This window comes from Eublepharis macularius, chromosome 8, assembly GCF_028583425.1.
Source record: "Eublepharis macularius isolate TG4126 chromosome 8, MPM_Emac_v1.0, whole genome shotgun sequence".
Taxonomy (NCBI): Eukaryota; Metazoa; Chordata; class Lepidosauria; order Squamata; family Eublepharidae; genus Eublepharis; species Eublepharis macularius.
The window spans coordinates 19,903,111-19,920,868 of NC_072797.1; the positions used below are offsets into that span (position 1 = coordinate 19,903,111).

Sequence of the window (17,758 nt, forward strand, 5' to 3'; positions counted from 1 at the left end):
ATGCTAGTTGCAATCAATTCCAGTTTGTTTGTTGTTTAAAGAGCAAAGAAGCCATGTAAGAATTTGCTTGCTGGCATACCCAGTTAAGTCACAGTATTTATGATTATTAAATTATTTGAGCTTTGACTCTTGAAAGCTCATACCCTGGAAATCTTACTGGTGCTACTGGACTCAGATCTTGTTCTTATTTATTTTATTATTTATTTATTCGATTTATAGCCCTCCCTCCCCGTGAACGGGCTCACGGCAGGTTACAATAAAATGCTCAATAGGCATTAAAGCATATAAATACAGTTAAAAACCAAAAAACAACCATAAATACATGCAAAACAGCATTTTGGCTGGCAGCCCCCTTCCAATTCTCCAATCATTATGGAAACAAGCAGAACAAAACAGAAGGGGTGGGGTGGGGGCCACAGTTTATAATAATCTGGTGACTGCACTTATAGGGGTAGATGATTTCATTGCCCCCCTGGCAGGAGACCAGTAAGGAGACTCCTAAGATGATCAAAGACTGGCCTCAACCATATGCCTGATGGAACATCTCTGTCTTACAGACCTGCGGACACGATATAAAATCTTGGCAGGCCCGCGTGTCCTCCAACAGAGAGTTCCACCAGGTTGGGGCCAGGACTGAAAAAGCCCTGGGGCCAGGGACCACCAGTAGATTGTATTGTCGAAGGCTTTCACGGCCGGAGAACGATGGTTGTTGTGGGTTTTCCGGGCTGTATTGCCGTGGTCTTGGCATTGTAGTTCCTGACGTTTCGCCAGCAGCTGTGGCTGGCATCTTCACAGGTGTAGCACCAAAAGACAGAGATCTCTCAGTGTCACAGTGTGGAAAAGATGTAGGTCATTTGTATCTCCTCTGGAGGGGTGGGGTTGAGTTGAGTCATCCTGTAAGAGTTTCCCAGGGTGTGGAATGCTAATGGAGGGAGGCTTCACTGTATCCTGAGGAGGTTCTTTTGCATATGGATTGGTACTTGATGTGCTAATCTTCTCTGCAGGGCTATTGTTGGGGATAGAATGTTTTGTTAGCCTGGTGTTTTTCAGAACTGGAAACCATGCTCTGTTCATTCTTAAGGTTTCTTCTTTCCTGTTGAAGTTTTGCTTATGCTTGTGAATTTCAATGGCTTCCCTGTGCAGTCTGACAAAGTAGTTGGAAGTGTTGTCCAGTATTTTGGTGTCCTGGAATAAGATACTGTGCCCTGTTTGAGTTAGGCTATGTTCAGCCACTGCTGATTTTTCAGGTTGTCCAAGTCTGCAGTGTCTTTCATGTTCTTTTATTCTTGTCTGGATGCTACGCTTTGTGGTCCCAATGTAAACTTGTCCACAGCTGCAGGGTATACGGTATACTCCTGCAGAGGTGAGGGGGTCTCTACTGTCTTTTGCTGATCGTAGCATCTGTTGTATTTTTCGGGTGGGTCTGAATACTGCTTGAAGGTTATGCTTTTTCATAAGCTTTCCCATCTGATCAGTAATTCCTTTGATATATGGCAAAAACACTTTTCCTGTAGGAGACTGTTTTTCCTTGGTTGTTTGATTCATCCTGGGTTTGATTGCTCTTCGGATTTCATTTCTGGAGTAGCCATTTGCCTGAAGTGCGTGGTTTAGATGATTAATTTCCTCATTGAGAAAGTGCGGCTCACATATCCGTCTTGCACGATCCACTAATGTTTTCATTATGCCTCTTTTCTGTCGGGGGTGGTGATTGGAGTTTTTGTGTAAGTACCGAGTGTGAGTTGGTTTCCTGTAGACCTTGTGACCTAACTGAAAGTTTGCTTTGCGGATGACCAGGGTATCCAGGAATGGGAGTTTTCCCTCGATTTCTTTCTCCATTGTGAATTGTATGTTCAGGTGGATGTTGTTGAGATGATTCAAAAACCCCATCAATTCTTCCTCCCCATGGCTCCAAATGATAAATGTATCATCCACAAACCGGAACCATACACTAGGTTTGTGGGGTGCTGATTCTAGAGCTGTTTTTTCAAAATGTTCCATGTAGAAGTTTGCTATAACTGGGCTGAGTGGGCTCCCCATGGCCACCCCATCCATCTGTTCATAGAATTCGTTGTCCCATTGGAAGTAACTGGTTGTCAGACAATGGTGGAATAAGGCTGTTACATCCTCTGGGAAAATCTGATTAATAAGTGCAATAGTGTCTTTTACTGGAACCTTGGTAAACAGGGATACAACATCAAAACTGACAAGTATGTCTTGTGGATTGAGTTTCAGAGAACTGATTTTGTTGATGTAATCTGCTGAATCTTTGATGTAAGACGAGGTTTTCCCGATGTGGTCCTGCAGGAGATCTGCCAGATGTCTAGCTAATTCATATGTCGGTGAACCAATGGCACTCACAATGGGTCGGAGTGGGACTGAATCCTTATGTATTTTGGGGAGTCCATATAGTCTAGGTGGCTGTGCTTCAGTCTTGCATAGTTTTCTGTGCGTGTCGGGATGTAGTGAGGAATTCTTGATCAGCGCATTTGTTAGCCTGGTGATTTTGCAACTGGGATCTCGTTTTAGTTTTTTGTAGGTGGAGGGGTCCAGGAGTTCCTTAATCTTCTTTTTGTATTCCTCTGTTTTCATGATCACTGTAGCATTACCTTTATCAGCTGGTAGAATGATGATGTCTGGATCTGCATTGAGGGTCTTGATGGCATTTCTCTCCTTGCGTGTTATATTGCTGGTGGGAAGCTTTGCCTTTCGTAGAATCCTGGCTGTCTCTCCTCTTATTTCCTCAGCTTCCTCTTCAGGTAGATGACGAATGGCAGCTTCTACATTTGCAATGATGTCTTCCACGTCAACTCTCAACAGAAGAAACCTCCATCTTGGCAAAAGGAGGAAACTTTGCAGTCACCCCCACCAGAATTCCTGTGGAAGACATCATATATCATATATATATCAAAGGAATTACTGTTCCTCCCAGTTCCTCTGCCAGTTCCTCCCTCCCATTTTGCTCTTCGTTGGGTGGCAGTAGGGGAGGGAGCTGGAAAGTCCACCCTGAGAAATAGATTTGGCCACTCTGCGAATTAGATCTTTTGATAATGTTAACAATGATAAAAAATGTAATTACAGTAGTAGAGAGCAAGATAATACATACAGTGAACAGATCATATATACTATGCACATAGTATAGTCGAGAGGAAACTTTTCTAAATAGATTGGTAGGATACAGGCCACTGTTTCTTATTCAATCCTAAATAGAATAAATGTTGCCCCTCTCCATTCTGACATCCTTATAAATTTTTGAAAACTGTCAATATTTTCATCTTCTTTGCTCTTGGCTGAATATTATCACCTGAATATTATTACCTTTACTATGGCTTGCCTTTTTAGTCCTCTTAGTATCTTCATAATTCTTCTCTAAATGTTTATTGATCTTTATTTCAGCATGTTTTCCATGGTGAGATATGGAAAGAATATTCAAAGCCCAGTCTTTACCTTGCCCTTGCCTGTCCATAAATAACAAGTGTTAAGTACAAATTTGAGTACAGTTGTTGGGAAGAAAATATTTTCTGCTATGGAAATAATGGCACGTATCCTACCTTAAGTCTCGAGGAAGTTCTTCCAGCCTAAAGAGCCTTCTTCCAACTTAAGCAGTTCTTCCTGCAACAGAACAGCCACTTAAGTCGGCAGAAGTCTCCTGAGGTTAGAGGAAGGCTTCGAACTTGACTTTGTGTAGTGGCAGAATGTGTGCTGATAATTCATACCAGGGATCTATGTAGTATATGGTTGATTAAGTGGTATTCTTAAATATATAGTGGTGGTATCCTACCATAGGCTGGAGGAAGTTCTTCTGGCCTAAGGAGTCTTCTTTCAACTTAAGTGGTGCTACTGTTGGTGCAACGCATCAGGCTTTCATATAATTTTTAACAAAACAGTGTGCATGTGGTCCAATGGAATATACAGTTAATGGTTCACATGATTTCATTTAATTGGGTTTTCAAAACTGTACTAGAAGAAATAACTCATGCTATGTCTTGTACATGTGAAAAAGATATTAAAGCTACAATTTTTTTCACGTAGCAACAAGTAGACAGCGAGGAGTAATTCTAGCACTTCCGCTTGCCCGTGGCGAGTTGTGCTTGTGCAGATCTTCCAAGTGATCCAATCCAGTGTCTTCCCAAGGGCCCATTGGGCAGGATGGGGGGCAGGGAGAATAAAATACTGATTTGTCAAAAAGAAATCCTTTCTTTTTAAAAAAAGGCTAATATTAGCCATGCCATACATCCAAATACTACATGCCTCTTCTGTACTTCCTCTTCTCTACTTCCCTGTTATTTCTTCTTAGAAAGATTCTTCTTACTAATAGGAATCGCTTAGTATTCTTATTTAGAAAATGCAGGCTTCAGACTTGGCTAAGTAGGGTGACAGGATACAGGCCAGCCTCATAAAGAGATTGTGAGGTCTTTCCCTCTTTCACCACTGTTGTTCACATTGCACATGAAGAACTTTGGCATTTCTTCATCTGCTTTTAAATAGAGTCGAAATCCATGATATACTAACCTTGCGATAAGAAGCACGGCTCTCCTTCCATAGAATTCCAAGCAGAGATGGCTAGAAAGTTCTTGCCAATGAGGAAGCTGCCTCAGACCACCTGAGCTGAGCAAGTTCTTGTTAGAAGGGAGGACGTATTGGCAGAGATGGACTCGCCTCCCCCAGTTTCCCAGTGGAAAAAAATTCAAATTTTGAGAAGCGCTGTTTCGGGGGAGGGAATCCCTGTGAAACAATTTCTGTTTGGGGTTGATTGAAATAATGTTTAAGACAAGGTTTTTATCTGGTCAAAATGCATAGTATAAAGATTTTCATTCCACAACTAATAAACTGTAATGAATATGTAAAAAAGAGCAAGAATCCAGTAGCACCTATAAGACTAACAAAATTTGTGGTGGGGTATGAGCTTTCATGAGGCACAGCTCACTTCTTCAGATAGATAGAAGTGAGCTGTGACACATGAAAGCTCATACCCTGCCACAAATTTTGTTAGTCTTATAGGGGCCACTGGATTCTTGCTCTTTTCCACTGCTACAGGCAGACTAACACAGCTACCCATCTTGATCTATCTGTAATGTATATGTATATGATGATAATTCACTATTGAAAAGTTCAGCGCTATAAAGTCGAACTCTATATTGCAATACGCTTCTAGACTACTAGACCTTTTGCTACTATATGATTCTATACACTTCCTTTTTTAAAAAAAAACTACGAAAACTGTTTTCTGCCCAACTTTCCCCATATCTCTCAGATGGCAAAAAAATTTAGAAACTCATGCTAAGATAGGATAGTGTCTCAGTTTAAAGCTCTGTTTTGCTAGAATGCTGGGTATTTGGCTTGCAGAACTCTAAGGCACTTTTAAGTTTCATAAAGATGTCATATCATATCGATTAAGTTCTAAATGATGTATTTTATGTTGCTAAAGCAATAAAGTATGTTTAGGGTTAAGGACGTGTGTGTGGGGGGGTGTTGTGTGTGTGTTTTACATTTCTAAGTGGTGGCTGGCTGGTCCCTTGCACCCTCTGCCCTTATAGACAGCCGCTAATTTTATGTGCTCCTCATCCCAACTTCAAGGGAAAACTAGCAACCAGAGATAACAGCAGGAGAAATGGGAAATGCAGCTCCAAACACATCCTTTCTTCTAACAAGCTGAAGGGCGATGTGACTGCCCTTCTCAGGAACAGACGCAACTAAACCAGCATTCCTGTGGCTGCTGCTGCTCATAGGGTCAGCTAGTGGAACAAGCCCTGGACTATAATAAACCTGTTGCTGTCATCTTGTGTACATAAGGGTATATGCTATGGAATCTCCTCTACAAGCTCTGAATCCTTGGAGTCATCCGAGGAGTCAGAGTTTGTTGATTTCATCCGAGGAGTGCTGGTGTTGAAAAGAGATGGTGTAAATGATTTGTAAGTTGAACAGACTCTTGGATTGTAAATTGCCGTGAACTTTTTGATTCGATTTGCTTTCTTATAGTCTGTCTTTCTCAGTGACATTCAAGGCAGAACACAAAGTTAGAAAAAAACATACAATAAGAAAAAAGAATTAAAGTTGTATCTCAAACTGATTTTTAAAATATCCAGCAGAAGTAGTGTTCGTACTACTTGCTGAACTACTTTTCCACAAGTATGGAAGTGCGAAGAGGTTATGTTGGAAGTGCCCGTGTTGAGGGGATCTCCTCAACAAGCAGCTGATCCAAGCCAGTGGAGGGTGAAATGCCCCTTTCCCTGCCACTGGGAAGCATCACAGAAAAGGGCATTTCACCCCCGATCAGCTGCTTGTTCCTGCAAGCAGCTGATTCAAGCTGGTGGAGGGTGAAATGCCTTTTCCCCTGCTGCTGCAAAGCAGCATAGAAAGGGGCATTTAAACCCCCAGATCAGCTGTTTGCAGCAGCACGGAAAGGGTTATTTAAACCCCACGAACTGGTTCGCAAACTGGAGCAAGTTCATGGAAGTTTGTGGTTCGTGCACAGTTTTATTTTAACCCTTGTTTGCTCCAGCAAGAAGTTAATGCTGCTTTTATCAATAGGTAGTTGCGGTGTCTGGAAGTAAGTGATTCATTGTAGAGATAAGGGAGAATCTACATAGTGAGAACTACTGCTTTCTACTTGCATAACAAGAGCAAATGGCAACGCCCCAGGTAAAACCAACACTCTGAGCCAATCTTGAGTTAAGAATAGGCCCGCCAACCCCTGGTTGGGATGAGGCATCCCCTGCGCTGAGTTTCTGTTAGAGAAAAATTAAAAATTCACCAGCATCATGAGTGTGATGGCATGGCTTCCAGGGAAAACCTAGAAGCTATAGCAGTAGTTCTAGCAGTCACCAGAAACTCTATGGTGAAACCAGTGTTTCAAAACCATAGAGTTTCTGACAATTCCTAGAGCTACCACTGTAGCTTCCAGATTTTCCCCAGAAGTGACATCATCATGCTCATGGCAACAATTCCCTACCATGTCCCTGCCCCCAACCCTTCCACCAGCTGCCAAGCTGGCCTAAGGCAGGATGCCCACTGCATCTATACCCACAGAAATCTAACCCCCTATTACCAGTGACCCGTTCTAAATCTTGTGACTCCTACTTTTTTAACAAGCAACAATGAATACATGTAATTTTGTTTGTGATGACTTTTATGGTTTGCCAATTCATGCTAATAATTCTTGAGTTGTGGAATGTTGCCAAGTGCAGTACACTCAAGCTAATATTTTAAAAAATCTACCTGGTAGTTTACTGGCAGTACAGAATTTTGTGAATGCAGCAAATTCACCGCTGGCTGTAGTTTCCACGCTAATTGGCATCTCTCAGTACTGAGCTCCCATGGTGCTGGAAACAAAACCCTCTGGTTCGATTGTCTGCCCCCTTACTACAATGTTTGACTCTGTCTGTACTTTTAAGATGCAATATCATTATTTGAATATTCTTATGGCTAGAATAGTAATCATATGGTAATATGGCATTTCATCTCTGAGTCATGCTGAACGCTTGCTATATACCCATACACGACGGCATTCAGCATGGCTGAGGAATGGGGATCCATTCGTTAAGGAGCTGAGATCCAGGGGATTCTTTATACCTTTCACCTTTTCAACCAGCTGCCACAATAACTCATTGCTTGAAGCATTCAGGGAGGAGGTGAGGATGGGGAGGGCTCCCCCATCACTGCAGCTCCCCCCGTCACTGCAGCTCTTAATTTTCCATACTTTTCCATGAGGGGTGGCATTTCTTAATAGACTGTGGTCTGCTGTTGTACATGGTCCACTTCTGACTCTCTAGAAGTATGTTTGTGAAACAGACAAGTAAGAGGAAACTCGGGCATTGGGGCTGCATTATTATTTTTTAGCAAGGTGCTTTAAAACAACTTTTCTGCATCTCTGACCACTCCTGCCTCCTAAACATTTTTCTGCACCAGGGCATTGTTTGCTTGCCTGCTTCAGGAGTGGTGTCAAGGGTGACACCTAGTGGAAAGGTCCAGTCAACAATACACTCTGCTTGTCCATAGAGGCAGATTGGGGGGGGGGGGAATGGAAATTTTGTTCAAAGCTCCCCTGGAATATCTGCCAGGCATGCAAGAATGTGTTTTTGAGTATGACTGACTTAAATTTATTATTGTATCAATAGACAGAAGACCCAACTATGGAACGGCCTTACACATTTAAAGATTTCCTTCTCAGGCCAAGAAGGTGAGCCTGTCCCTCTGTCTGTCTGTGTCTGTCTCCATCCATCCTTCCTCATGACTAAGAAATTGCTTTTCTAGCACACAGAATCATTATGTAGCTCATCCCTTTTTACAATTGTCTTTCCATGATAGCCACAAATCTCGGGTAAAGGGTTTTCTGAGGCTGAAGATGGCCTACATGCCAAAGGACGGTGGCCAAGAGGACGACAGTGACCAGAGAGAGGACTCAGAGGTAAGTGGTTCTTAATTTCAGGTGTTTCCAGTTTTCTTAAATACTGCTTACCTGAAGTAATGGTGATAGGCATGCTAGGAATCTAGCCGCTCGGTAGCTCATATTGCTTAGAAATGAAAGTGGGCTGAGATCACAGCCCAAGTTTCCATGGGACAATAGTGGCCTAGGCACTTGTGTTGCCGAGAAAGTTGTCAACCCTGATACAGATGCTAATGAAAATTATCTTAAATTGGCCAAGTTCAAGGGCAGTAGTGGAAAAGTGTTTGGGGTTAATTAACAGGATGGTTGGCCAAGAAAGAAGGAAGACGCCATATCTCACCTGGCACCTGCAGAACAATAAAATGCATATAATTTCCCTGTGGCTTCATTCCCCATAAATGTGTTAAGTCAGAAAGTTTTTTTATAACTCCCAGAGTTTCTTAATAATAAAAATCCTTTCCATTCCTACTTTATCACCTACATCATTTTTCTTGCTCAGATGTCAGGTCAAAATTGTTACACGGGCACATCTTTTTGTGTCTAAGCTAAATATTATTAATGAATGAGCAATACCTCTGCTGTGCCTTAGCATCCAAGTGTCCAAAATCATCATCGCAGCCCAGCAATGATAACAGAGGCATTCAGAACTGCCAGCTGAGTCAAGCAAGTTTTTGTACATGGCACAAACAAAATGTTACCTAGACAATCATTCCTATCATTAGGTCTGCCTTTTCCTTACAAAACACAGATAGCAAACTCGTTTAGTATCAAAATTTTCACTGGTCCCCATGAAGATGTTCAGGGGACTGGGGGACAGCTGCTGTTGGACATGTGCCCCCGTAAGAGATTGCATGTAGCTGCCAGTTGAATTAGTCTTCATTTGGGCAAAGCCATTGCTGTGATAATCATGCAAGTTTTCCTGGACCCATCCAGGGACCCCAAGGCAGCACTGAACAGTCTTAAAACAATTCAAAAGTGTTTTTAACACAGAGAACTCAGCAAGGGGGAAGCAGGCAAGTTACAGCAGCTGTGCTACAGGCTCCACATGGAGATGCCAGTTTGTATAATTGGTGTCTCCATGCAATTCCCTTTGAGTTGGGACCCTGCCATAAACCCTGCACCATCACAGGGGTGATTGTATAGGGCGGCCAAGAGTCTAGAAGAAGAGAAACAAAAGGAAGTTTGAGAGGGAGGAATAAAAAATGATCTAATATGTAAGATATGAAAAGGTCACAAGGACCAACTGCTTTGAAACAATTACACAGAAGAATCTCAACAGAACAAATTGTTTACACAAAAATAAAACTTGCTCAAAATTCTGTAAACATGTGTAATACAATCACTAAATGCACAAACTTCAAACAGAAGACCAGTCACGCATTGACACCAAAGTCAGAGGTCAACTGCATAATGATATAGCAAATTCAAAGTCCAGTGCCACCTTCAAGACCCAACCAGATTTCCAGAGTATAAGCTTTCAAGAGTCAAAGCTCCCTTTGTCAGATACCTTCACCTTCCCATCACCTGATGAAGGGAGCCTGGCTCTGAAAAGCTTTTGTCCTGGAACTCTGGTTGGTCTTTAAGGTACTACTGGACTCTAATCTTGCTCTTCTACCACAGACCAACACGGTTACCCACCGGAATAATAATTTTAATAATTTTATAATACAGATTTAAAGTTTCCACAAAATCTGCACCTAATATTAACGAACAATCAACAATGACCTTTCAAAATATGCCACATCTGATTAAGCATTCACAGGGCAAGCCAAAAATTAATGTACTAAAAAAAAATTAGGAAAGACTCATTAAAAGTCTACCAGCCTGTACTCTTATCATAAGGTTGGTTTGTAACAAATACTGAAGGTAATCTAAACAGGGCTATAGAACTGAAAGGGTCCAAAAATGATTAAAATGCAGAACATTCCACTGGTTTGGGATAAGGGCCAGGCTCGTGGTCCTTTCAGTACGATCAGGGTCATTTCATAGAAAAAGAGCTAGAGGAACTCATTAGCATAACACATTAGCATAACACATTAGAATATGCCACACCCCTTGCCATCACCGGAAGTGTGTCATTGTCATAATTGATTTGCATATGCCACACCCCCTGACATCATCTATCCTGGCTGTTTTGGACCCAATCCTGGCCATTCAGGGCCAAAATTGGCCCCAAAATGGCAAAAAGGGGCTGAAAATGGCCAAAAAGGGGCCTGAAATGGTCAGGATCGGGCTGCTGCTGAGTGGGAGAGTGATCTACCACCCATCAGAGGCCCGATCCGGGCAGTTTCAGCCCCAATCCAGGCCGAAACGGGCCCAAAATGGCTGAGAGTCAGGTGGGCAGGGCCACCTGTCCTGTGACCTCTTTGGGGAACTGCCAGAACTGCGTTCCTATGCGTTCCCCCTCGAAATGAGCCCTGAGCACGATACAAGATGATGCAAGAAACATGATAGGCGTGAAGTTGTGGCATGGCAAGAGAGCACCTGCATGTAAAAGTTCAATCCTTGATATCTAAAAGGTCAGGTGATTAGAAAGACCTCTGCCTGAGATTCTGGAGAACTGTTGTCAATCTGAGCAGACATTACTGACTTTGTTAGATCAGTCGTCGGATTCAACATAAGGCAGCTTAATACATTCGTGGCTTATTGTGATGAACTTTGACTCTGCGGCAAAAGGAGATCGCTTCCACGTACTTCCAGCTGATTTCTTGTGACTACTTTCTTCTTTATCATATGTCGCAAGCCAAACAACCTATGTGCAAAGTATTGTGTGAATCAGCCGTGAGAAGCAGAGCAAATTTGTTTTGGAATGGTGTCTTGTTATCCTAGGATGAGTGAATCAGCTTTGAGCTATTTCAGTCTTTATTCTTTGGGCTGGCAGTGAGAATGGAGCATTGTTTTCGAACTAATTGAATAAATGTCAGATCCAGGATATGATGCAATCACGGAATTCCTTCTTCGACTGTCATGTTTTCAGAACAGAACTGCTCTGTTGCGTTCTTATTATCCAGAGATTGTTGACAACAGGAGTGGACAGGGAAGTGAAAATGGCCCTGGAGCAAGCCCAGTTTAGTGGCCCCTATAAGCCAATTCTTCAGAGCTACTTGTCTCAGTGGTTCCACCAATGGCCGTTAATTCAACCCATTGCACTCTCCCCCAAACTGGCAGCAGAGCAATGGAAGAGGAGACAATTGGTGTGTTGACATTAATTGCCTTGTTGGTGAAGGGGTCTCAGCCAATAGGGCCCTGGCATGTTGGCAGAGTTGCTGGGACCTGGCTCTGCTTGCTCATCATCTCCAGTGGCCCTCTAGAGCAGTGGCCCACCAGGAAATATCCATGTAAGTTAAATGGCAAGTCTGCCCCTAGTTAACAATCCTACATAGTAGAACTAAGCTTCAGGAAGGCAATGGAATAAACTCTTTCTGTTAGATTTTGAACCCACCCTTCCTCCAAGGAAATCAAGGTGTTCTCCCTGCCTCAATTTCATTTAACAACAGTCTTCTGAGAAAGGTTGGGAATGAAAGAGTGACCGGCCCAAGGGCTTTTGGGTGTGTGTGATGGGCTGCATGTTTTGAAGAAGCCTGGAAGGACTGGTTACACACACATTCGCAGGACTGTTAAGAGTAAATCCCTCTCAGAATCAGAGAGCTTTCAGTGGCAGGTGACTCCAAGGCATCTGTTTGGGTAGCTGAGCTGAGAGAGGAGGGTCTTGGTTCAGTCCTAGCAGAGAGAGATATCCAGTGTGGAGGGTTGAGGGACAAATTCCTGAAGGAAAATAGTTTATCACTGATGGGAGAACTGGGGAAAGTTGGCCAGGAGGTTTGAGACATAGGTGCAGACTCCCAAACAGGCCAAAGAAAGGGGTAGATCTTCTAAGGAGAGGAGATTTTTCCTTACCCAGTCAAACAGCGAGGTAGTTCTGGAGAAAGAAGAGATCCCTGGTTGGGTGTGGTTGGAAACTGCCTGAGGAGACTTCTAGATTCATTTAAGGACTGAAGGAAAACACTGGTGTTTGCAGATAGAGGGCCTCAGGTACTAAGAAGAGGGTACCAGCTTTCCAAACTAGGAATGTGAAATTTGGGATTCTATTTCAGAAAAAAAACCAAATTGGACCCAAATCAGAAAGATTCAGGATTCCCAAATCGGGCCCAGCATTGCTGGCCCAATTCAGAAATACCGAATCAAAACTATCTAAAGCGATTTGTATCGCTTCAGGGAGCTTCGGGCAAAGCAGCAGCAACTGCTCCCACAGCACTTTCTAGCTGTTTGCATTGCAGGTATTGCAGCGGAGCATTTATAAGCAGCAGGAGAAGGGGCGCTGTCAGTTTCAAACACCCACACTGGTCCGGCTTCACCCTATGCATTGGATGAAGCCGGTGCGGGCTGTTTGAAAGTGCTCCTTCTCCTGCCGCTTTGTTTTCCGAATTGTTTTCCCATTTCAAAGCGGGGAAACACGAATATTTTTCGGGTGCACACCCCTGTTCCTAGTTCAAGATGTGAAGAAGAATATTAAAAAGAAACTATCCTCAAGCGCTTGAGGGAAGAAACAAGGGAAACAAGGCCTAACAACAGAAGCCTTAAGCAACAATGAAGAGTCTAAAAACTGAAGTCTGTGTATGTTACCTCAGTGATCTAGACATGTATATGTTGAATTTTACCTCACAGAGCTTCAACTCCTGACTTCACCTGATCTTTCCCCATTAGTGTAAATAAGCTCCTTAGTTACTTTTGTGTTTTAAAAACACCTCTGGTGCCATGTCTGTGGTTTAAGGAACATCGGGGGGGGGGGGTTGTCAGATTCTTTTTCTTTACAGACTTGCCAGTTGCGCACGTGCACATACACATCTTAGAGCGGGACCACAAGTGAAGCCTGACACAGGTTGGACACTAGTCAGCTTCCCTCAGGTTTTGATGGGAAATGTAGGCATCCTGTTCTTGCAGCTTGACTCTCTGACTGCTGTCCAATGGACTTTTCAACTGTCACTTGTCCAACATTCCGCCAAGCTGCCTACATTTCCCATCAAAACTTGAGGGAAGCTGGCAAGTGTCCAACCTGTGTCAGGCGTCACTTGTGGTCCTGCTCTTATACTGATTCAGGACATTGGTCTATCAAGGTCAATATTGTCTCCTCTGACCTCTGGTAGCTGTCCAAGTTCTCAGATGCAGGTCTTTCCTATTGCCTTCTACCCGAGCCTTGGGCCTTCCTGGAGTTTGAGCCTGGGACCTTCTGCGTGCAAAGCAGACGCTCGACCACTAAACCACAGCCCATCGGCTCATCTTGTTCGTATATCTATTCACTCTAACTTTGATTTGTTTTGCACAGGGAGAACAGCTCACAGCGAATAAATATATGTTAACTCCACAGCTGCCACTTTGTTCTGTGTAGTTTCATCATTGGAAAGCATATGAATCTGCTGGTATTTAGGCTCCTGTACGGTAGAATTAACCATGTACTTTTCTCTCCTTTCCCCCCCCACCCCACTTTTGAAGCATGGCTGGGAAGTAGTGGACTCCAATGATTCTCCCTCTCAGCGCCAGGAAGAATTACCACCCCCTCCCTTACCTCCTGGATGGGAAGAAAAAGTAGACAATCTCGGGCGTACCTACTATGTAAACCATAACAACAGAACAACGCAATGGCACCGACCAAGTTTAATGTAAGTGCAATTCTTCACACAACCTGTAATTATAAGCCACAAAAAAGGGCAATGGTAACTACCCTGAGATGAATGGGGAGAAAATAATAGACAAATTCATAGAGGATTGGTCTATCGGTAGCAGTTAGCCGTTATCATATCTTTTCCGTAGGAATTGTATTGATTGTACTCCTCTAAGCATCATCTTTGTTCTATCCCCATCCTACTATTCAGCAGCCCAAGTTTGGGATTTTTTGGTTGGAAGTCATTTTTATCAGGAAACCCTTCTGTATTAACTTGGACTGACCTTCTAGGAAATGTGTTTATACATTTCAGCCTGTATTTCAGGTAAAGCCCTAAGAATTCAGCTTGAACTAAGTGGTGGGTCAGGCTGTGAGTTTCATAGATGGAATACAATGATAAGAAGCAATAGTCAATGCAAATAGAAGGGTGGGGAAAGCTTCCAAAATTAACGTTCAATGAGAACACTGTAGGATAGTTCTTAGGATTGCAACTGGGTATCAGACTCTTATTATAAATCCATTGGGAAGGAAGGCTCCATGGTACAAACCAATCTTGCCAGTCCCACCTGTATTTGCTGATTGGGCTATCCCATGCCCCCTGGAGAGGCAATTGGTGGTGGACCCTTACCTCACTTTACTGATAAAAATGGCAGACAAGGAGTTCAGAGAGCTGAGGAGGGTGGGAGTGGTTAATTCCACACAGACCAATCAGCTCCCGAGGAAGAGGAGAGGGGAGGGGGAAGAGAAGCAAAAAGAAGACAGAAGTATTCACACTGACATAAATCGGGTCAGCCGTGACTCAGCAGTGGCTTCAAAAATAACATTGCAGTATGTCCGTAGGGAATAAAATCAGGGATGCCGTGGACAAAGAGAGGTACTGCATCCCATGACTACCTTTCAAGTGTGAAACCCCTGTAAACATGGAATGCGGAGCAGGTACTGAAATGGTTTAAAGTCCCAGTGTGAAAGGCACCATAGAATTGTGCTAATTCTCTTGACTTCAGTGGACCAACCCAGGGCTTTGAAACACACTCTTTAGGAATGTCCCCACTGGAAATCGATATAACTGTCACATATCATGTCTAAGAAGAGGATGTACTTTGGCTTAAAAGTAGATTAAATCTATTAGGTACTGGACAGTATAATTATGATTCTCGTACCCTTTGGAATAGGGACCAATCTTGAACATTACTACTTGTTCAAGATACTGATTTTTAATTTAATGTTAGGACAAGTTTTATTAGGACGAATTTTCTCGCAATGTTCCAGTGTAATTCTGTGCAATAAAACCTGCCTGGTCTATTTAATATTTCACTCTGTCAATTAACCTTTTAACATTTTGTTTGGTGGTTGTTTTTCGTACTGTGAAGCTGAACTGAGGAGATGATTCCTTTAGGACTCTTTCTCTTGCTGTTTAACCATTGAATCTATGCAATGGGAATTGCCACATCTCATTCTCTCCTGTTAGGAAGTTGTCTCCACTGTATGAAGGCATGTTTGATAAAAGAGGCTAGCTGCTACTAGAATTCAATACCACAAGCTTCTGTTACATCCATAGAACATAGTTGCTCCGTGTCACAATGTTCCTAAAGTCAGTTATTCCCCGAGACTGTGCATACTTACTTGGAAGTCTCATTTCATTCAGTTGAACTTGATGTCATGTAAGTGTGCATAGGATTGCAGCTACAATACAGGTATAAAAGAAGGTTCCATGTATATATATTTATGTTGTTCTGATGTACAGCTGTTGCGTAGGGTCTGAATACTTTGCTCTGTATGACTAACAGTGCCATCTTAAGCAAAGTTACAGCCTTCTAAGGAAGGGTGTTCCTCTGCTTAGGATGGTACTATAAGAGAGCATTTCCTCTTACCCAGGGGTCATTTTGTCGAAAAAGAGCTGCAGGAACTCATTAGCATATGCCACGCCTCTTGCCATCACCAGAAGTGTGTCATTAGTATAACTGATTTGCATATGCCACACCCCCTGACATCACCTATCCTGGCTGTTTTGGACCCAATCCTGGCAATTCAGGGATGAAATAGGGCCCAAAATGGCAAAAAGGGGCTGAAAATGGCCCAAAAGGGGCCCAAAATGGTCAGGATCAGGCAGCTGCTGAGTGGGAGAGTGATCCATCACCCATCAGAGGCCCGATCCTGGCTGTTTCAGGACCAATCCTGGCTGTTTTGGGCCCAAGCCTGGCCATTTGGGGCTCAAATTGGGACCAAAATTGTTGAAAGGGGCCTGAAATGGCCAGGATTGGGCCCGAAATGGCCAGGATTCAGCTGCTGCCAGACAGAGGAGTGTTCCCCCACCTCGCAGAGGCCCAATCAGGGCAATTTTGGCCCCTATTTGGGACGAAACCGCCCGGACCAGGCTGAAATGGGCCCAAAATGGCTTAAAATGGCCCCATCCAGGCCAAAACAGGCCCAGAATGGCCAAAAATCAGGTGGACGGCGCCACCAGACAAGTGATCTCTTTGGAGAACTGCCAGAACAGTGTTCCGGCACATTCCCCCTCAAAATGAGCCCCGCTCTTACCCCCCTGTCTTTGCTATGATATTTGGGATGTAGGGGAGCGTGACCGCTGCTTGATGGCCCAGGAAGTTTGTTGCCTCCTGGGCCCATTCCTTGGAGACTTTCCCCCCCACTGGCCAGATGAGTGGCAGAGGGAGGCAGAGGCTAGGAGCAGGAGATCCCTTGCCCACCAGGGGACTGGCAGCGCTAACCGCAGTAAATTTTCAAAAGCAGAGTTAGGCTCACTTACAAATCACTCAGTGTCTTGTTGCTGCAACAAAGGCTGTCTTCATCTCCTTTGCTCTGGCCATGTGTCTCCGTGGCCAGAAAGTGCTGTATGAGTGTCACAGGAGAACAACGCAGGACTTAGCCAAGACGTCTGTGTTCATGAGTCACTTGAAACTATAGTTGGGGGTAACCGTGGTTAATAAACCAACTTCAAATCGTGGGTTCAAATCCTGGCTTGACAACCCCTAACTATCCAGAGTTAGTGGAGCAGCCCATGGTCATTTTTTCAAACTAATTTGTTAGTTTATTTGAACCAGTTTGGCTTTGTGACTGAACTGAGTCTGACGGGTAACTGAGGCGGCTTTCTCATTAAACATAAGTGATGTCACGACTCCTTTATATGTCATTGAAGTATCTGAACTTGTAATTTATGTAATCCTCTTATCCCCATGATAAGAGTTCTTTTCATGTCTCAGTTCAGCATTTCTTTTGATTACCCTTCTAAAAATATGGAAAGCTTTACTTTAAATGTCACACATAATTGAATGGGTTATAAGCTCCGCTGACATCATGTTTAATATTCAGATTTATTTCTTTTTTTTGCTTTACTTTTTTGGACACGCAACTCTTTTTTTTTTCTTTCCAGAGTGATACTGCAGGAGAGTTGCTTGTTTTGTTTTGCATATGAATTTATATTCACTTATGCCACATGGTTTGTCAGTCTCAGCTCTTCTTTTATCCTGGCTTGCCTCTTCTGCTAGTATTTATGAGAACAGTCTGTATGTAATGCAACAGGAAACAAGAAGTTTATGTGTTAAGCTGTGGTATGGTTTTAAGTGCAGAGAGGCGAGTTTGTGCTAGAGAATGAGCAGAACATTGATAGAGTTCCCTTCTTCAAAGAACATGTGAATGCTCTCCTTCTATTCCAATGTCAGTGGATCATAGTGGTGCCAGGCAGAAGTCTTTCCCCAGCT

General features: G+C 43.3%; 1 protein-coding gene across 7 annotated transcripts in view; it reads left to right on the forward strand.

Annotated features, from left to right (window-relative positions):
• The window catches only part of NEDD4L (NEDD4 like E3 ubiquitin protein ligase), a 334,192-nt gene that overhangs the window by 238,797 nt on the left and 77,637 nt on the right, over positions 1-17,758 (forward strand). For all 7 annotated transcript variants that reach the window (XM_054987386.1, XM_054987387.1, XM_054987388.1 and 4 more), the window contains 3 exons: positions 8,115-8,176; positions 8,305-8,404; positions 13,874-14,040. In XM_054987386.1, the coding sequence (XP_054843361.1) occupies positions 8,115-8,176; positions 8,305-8,404; positions 13,874-14,040 (329 nt within the window). The remainder of the gene's footprint in view (positions 1-8,114; positions 8,177-8,304; positions 8,405-13,873; positions 14,041-17,758) is intronic.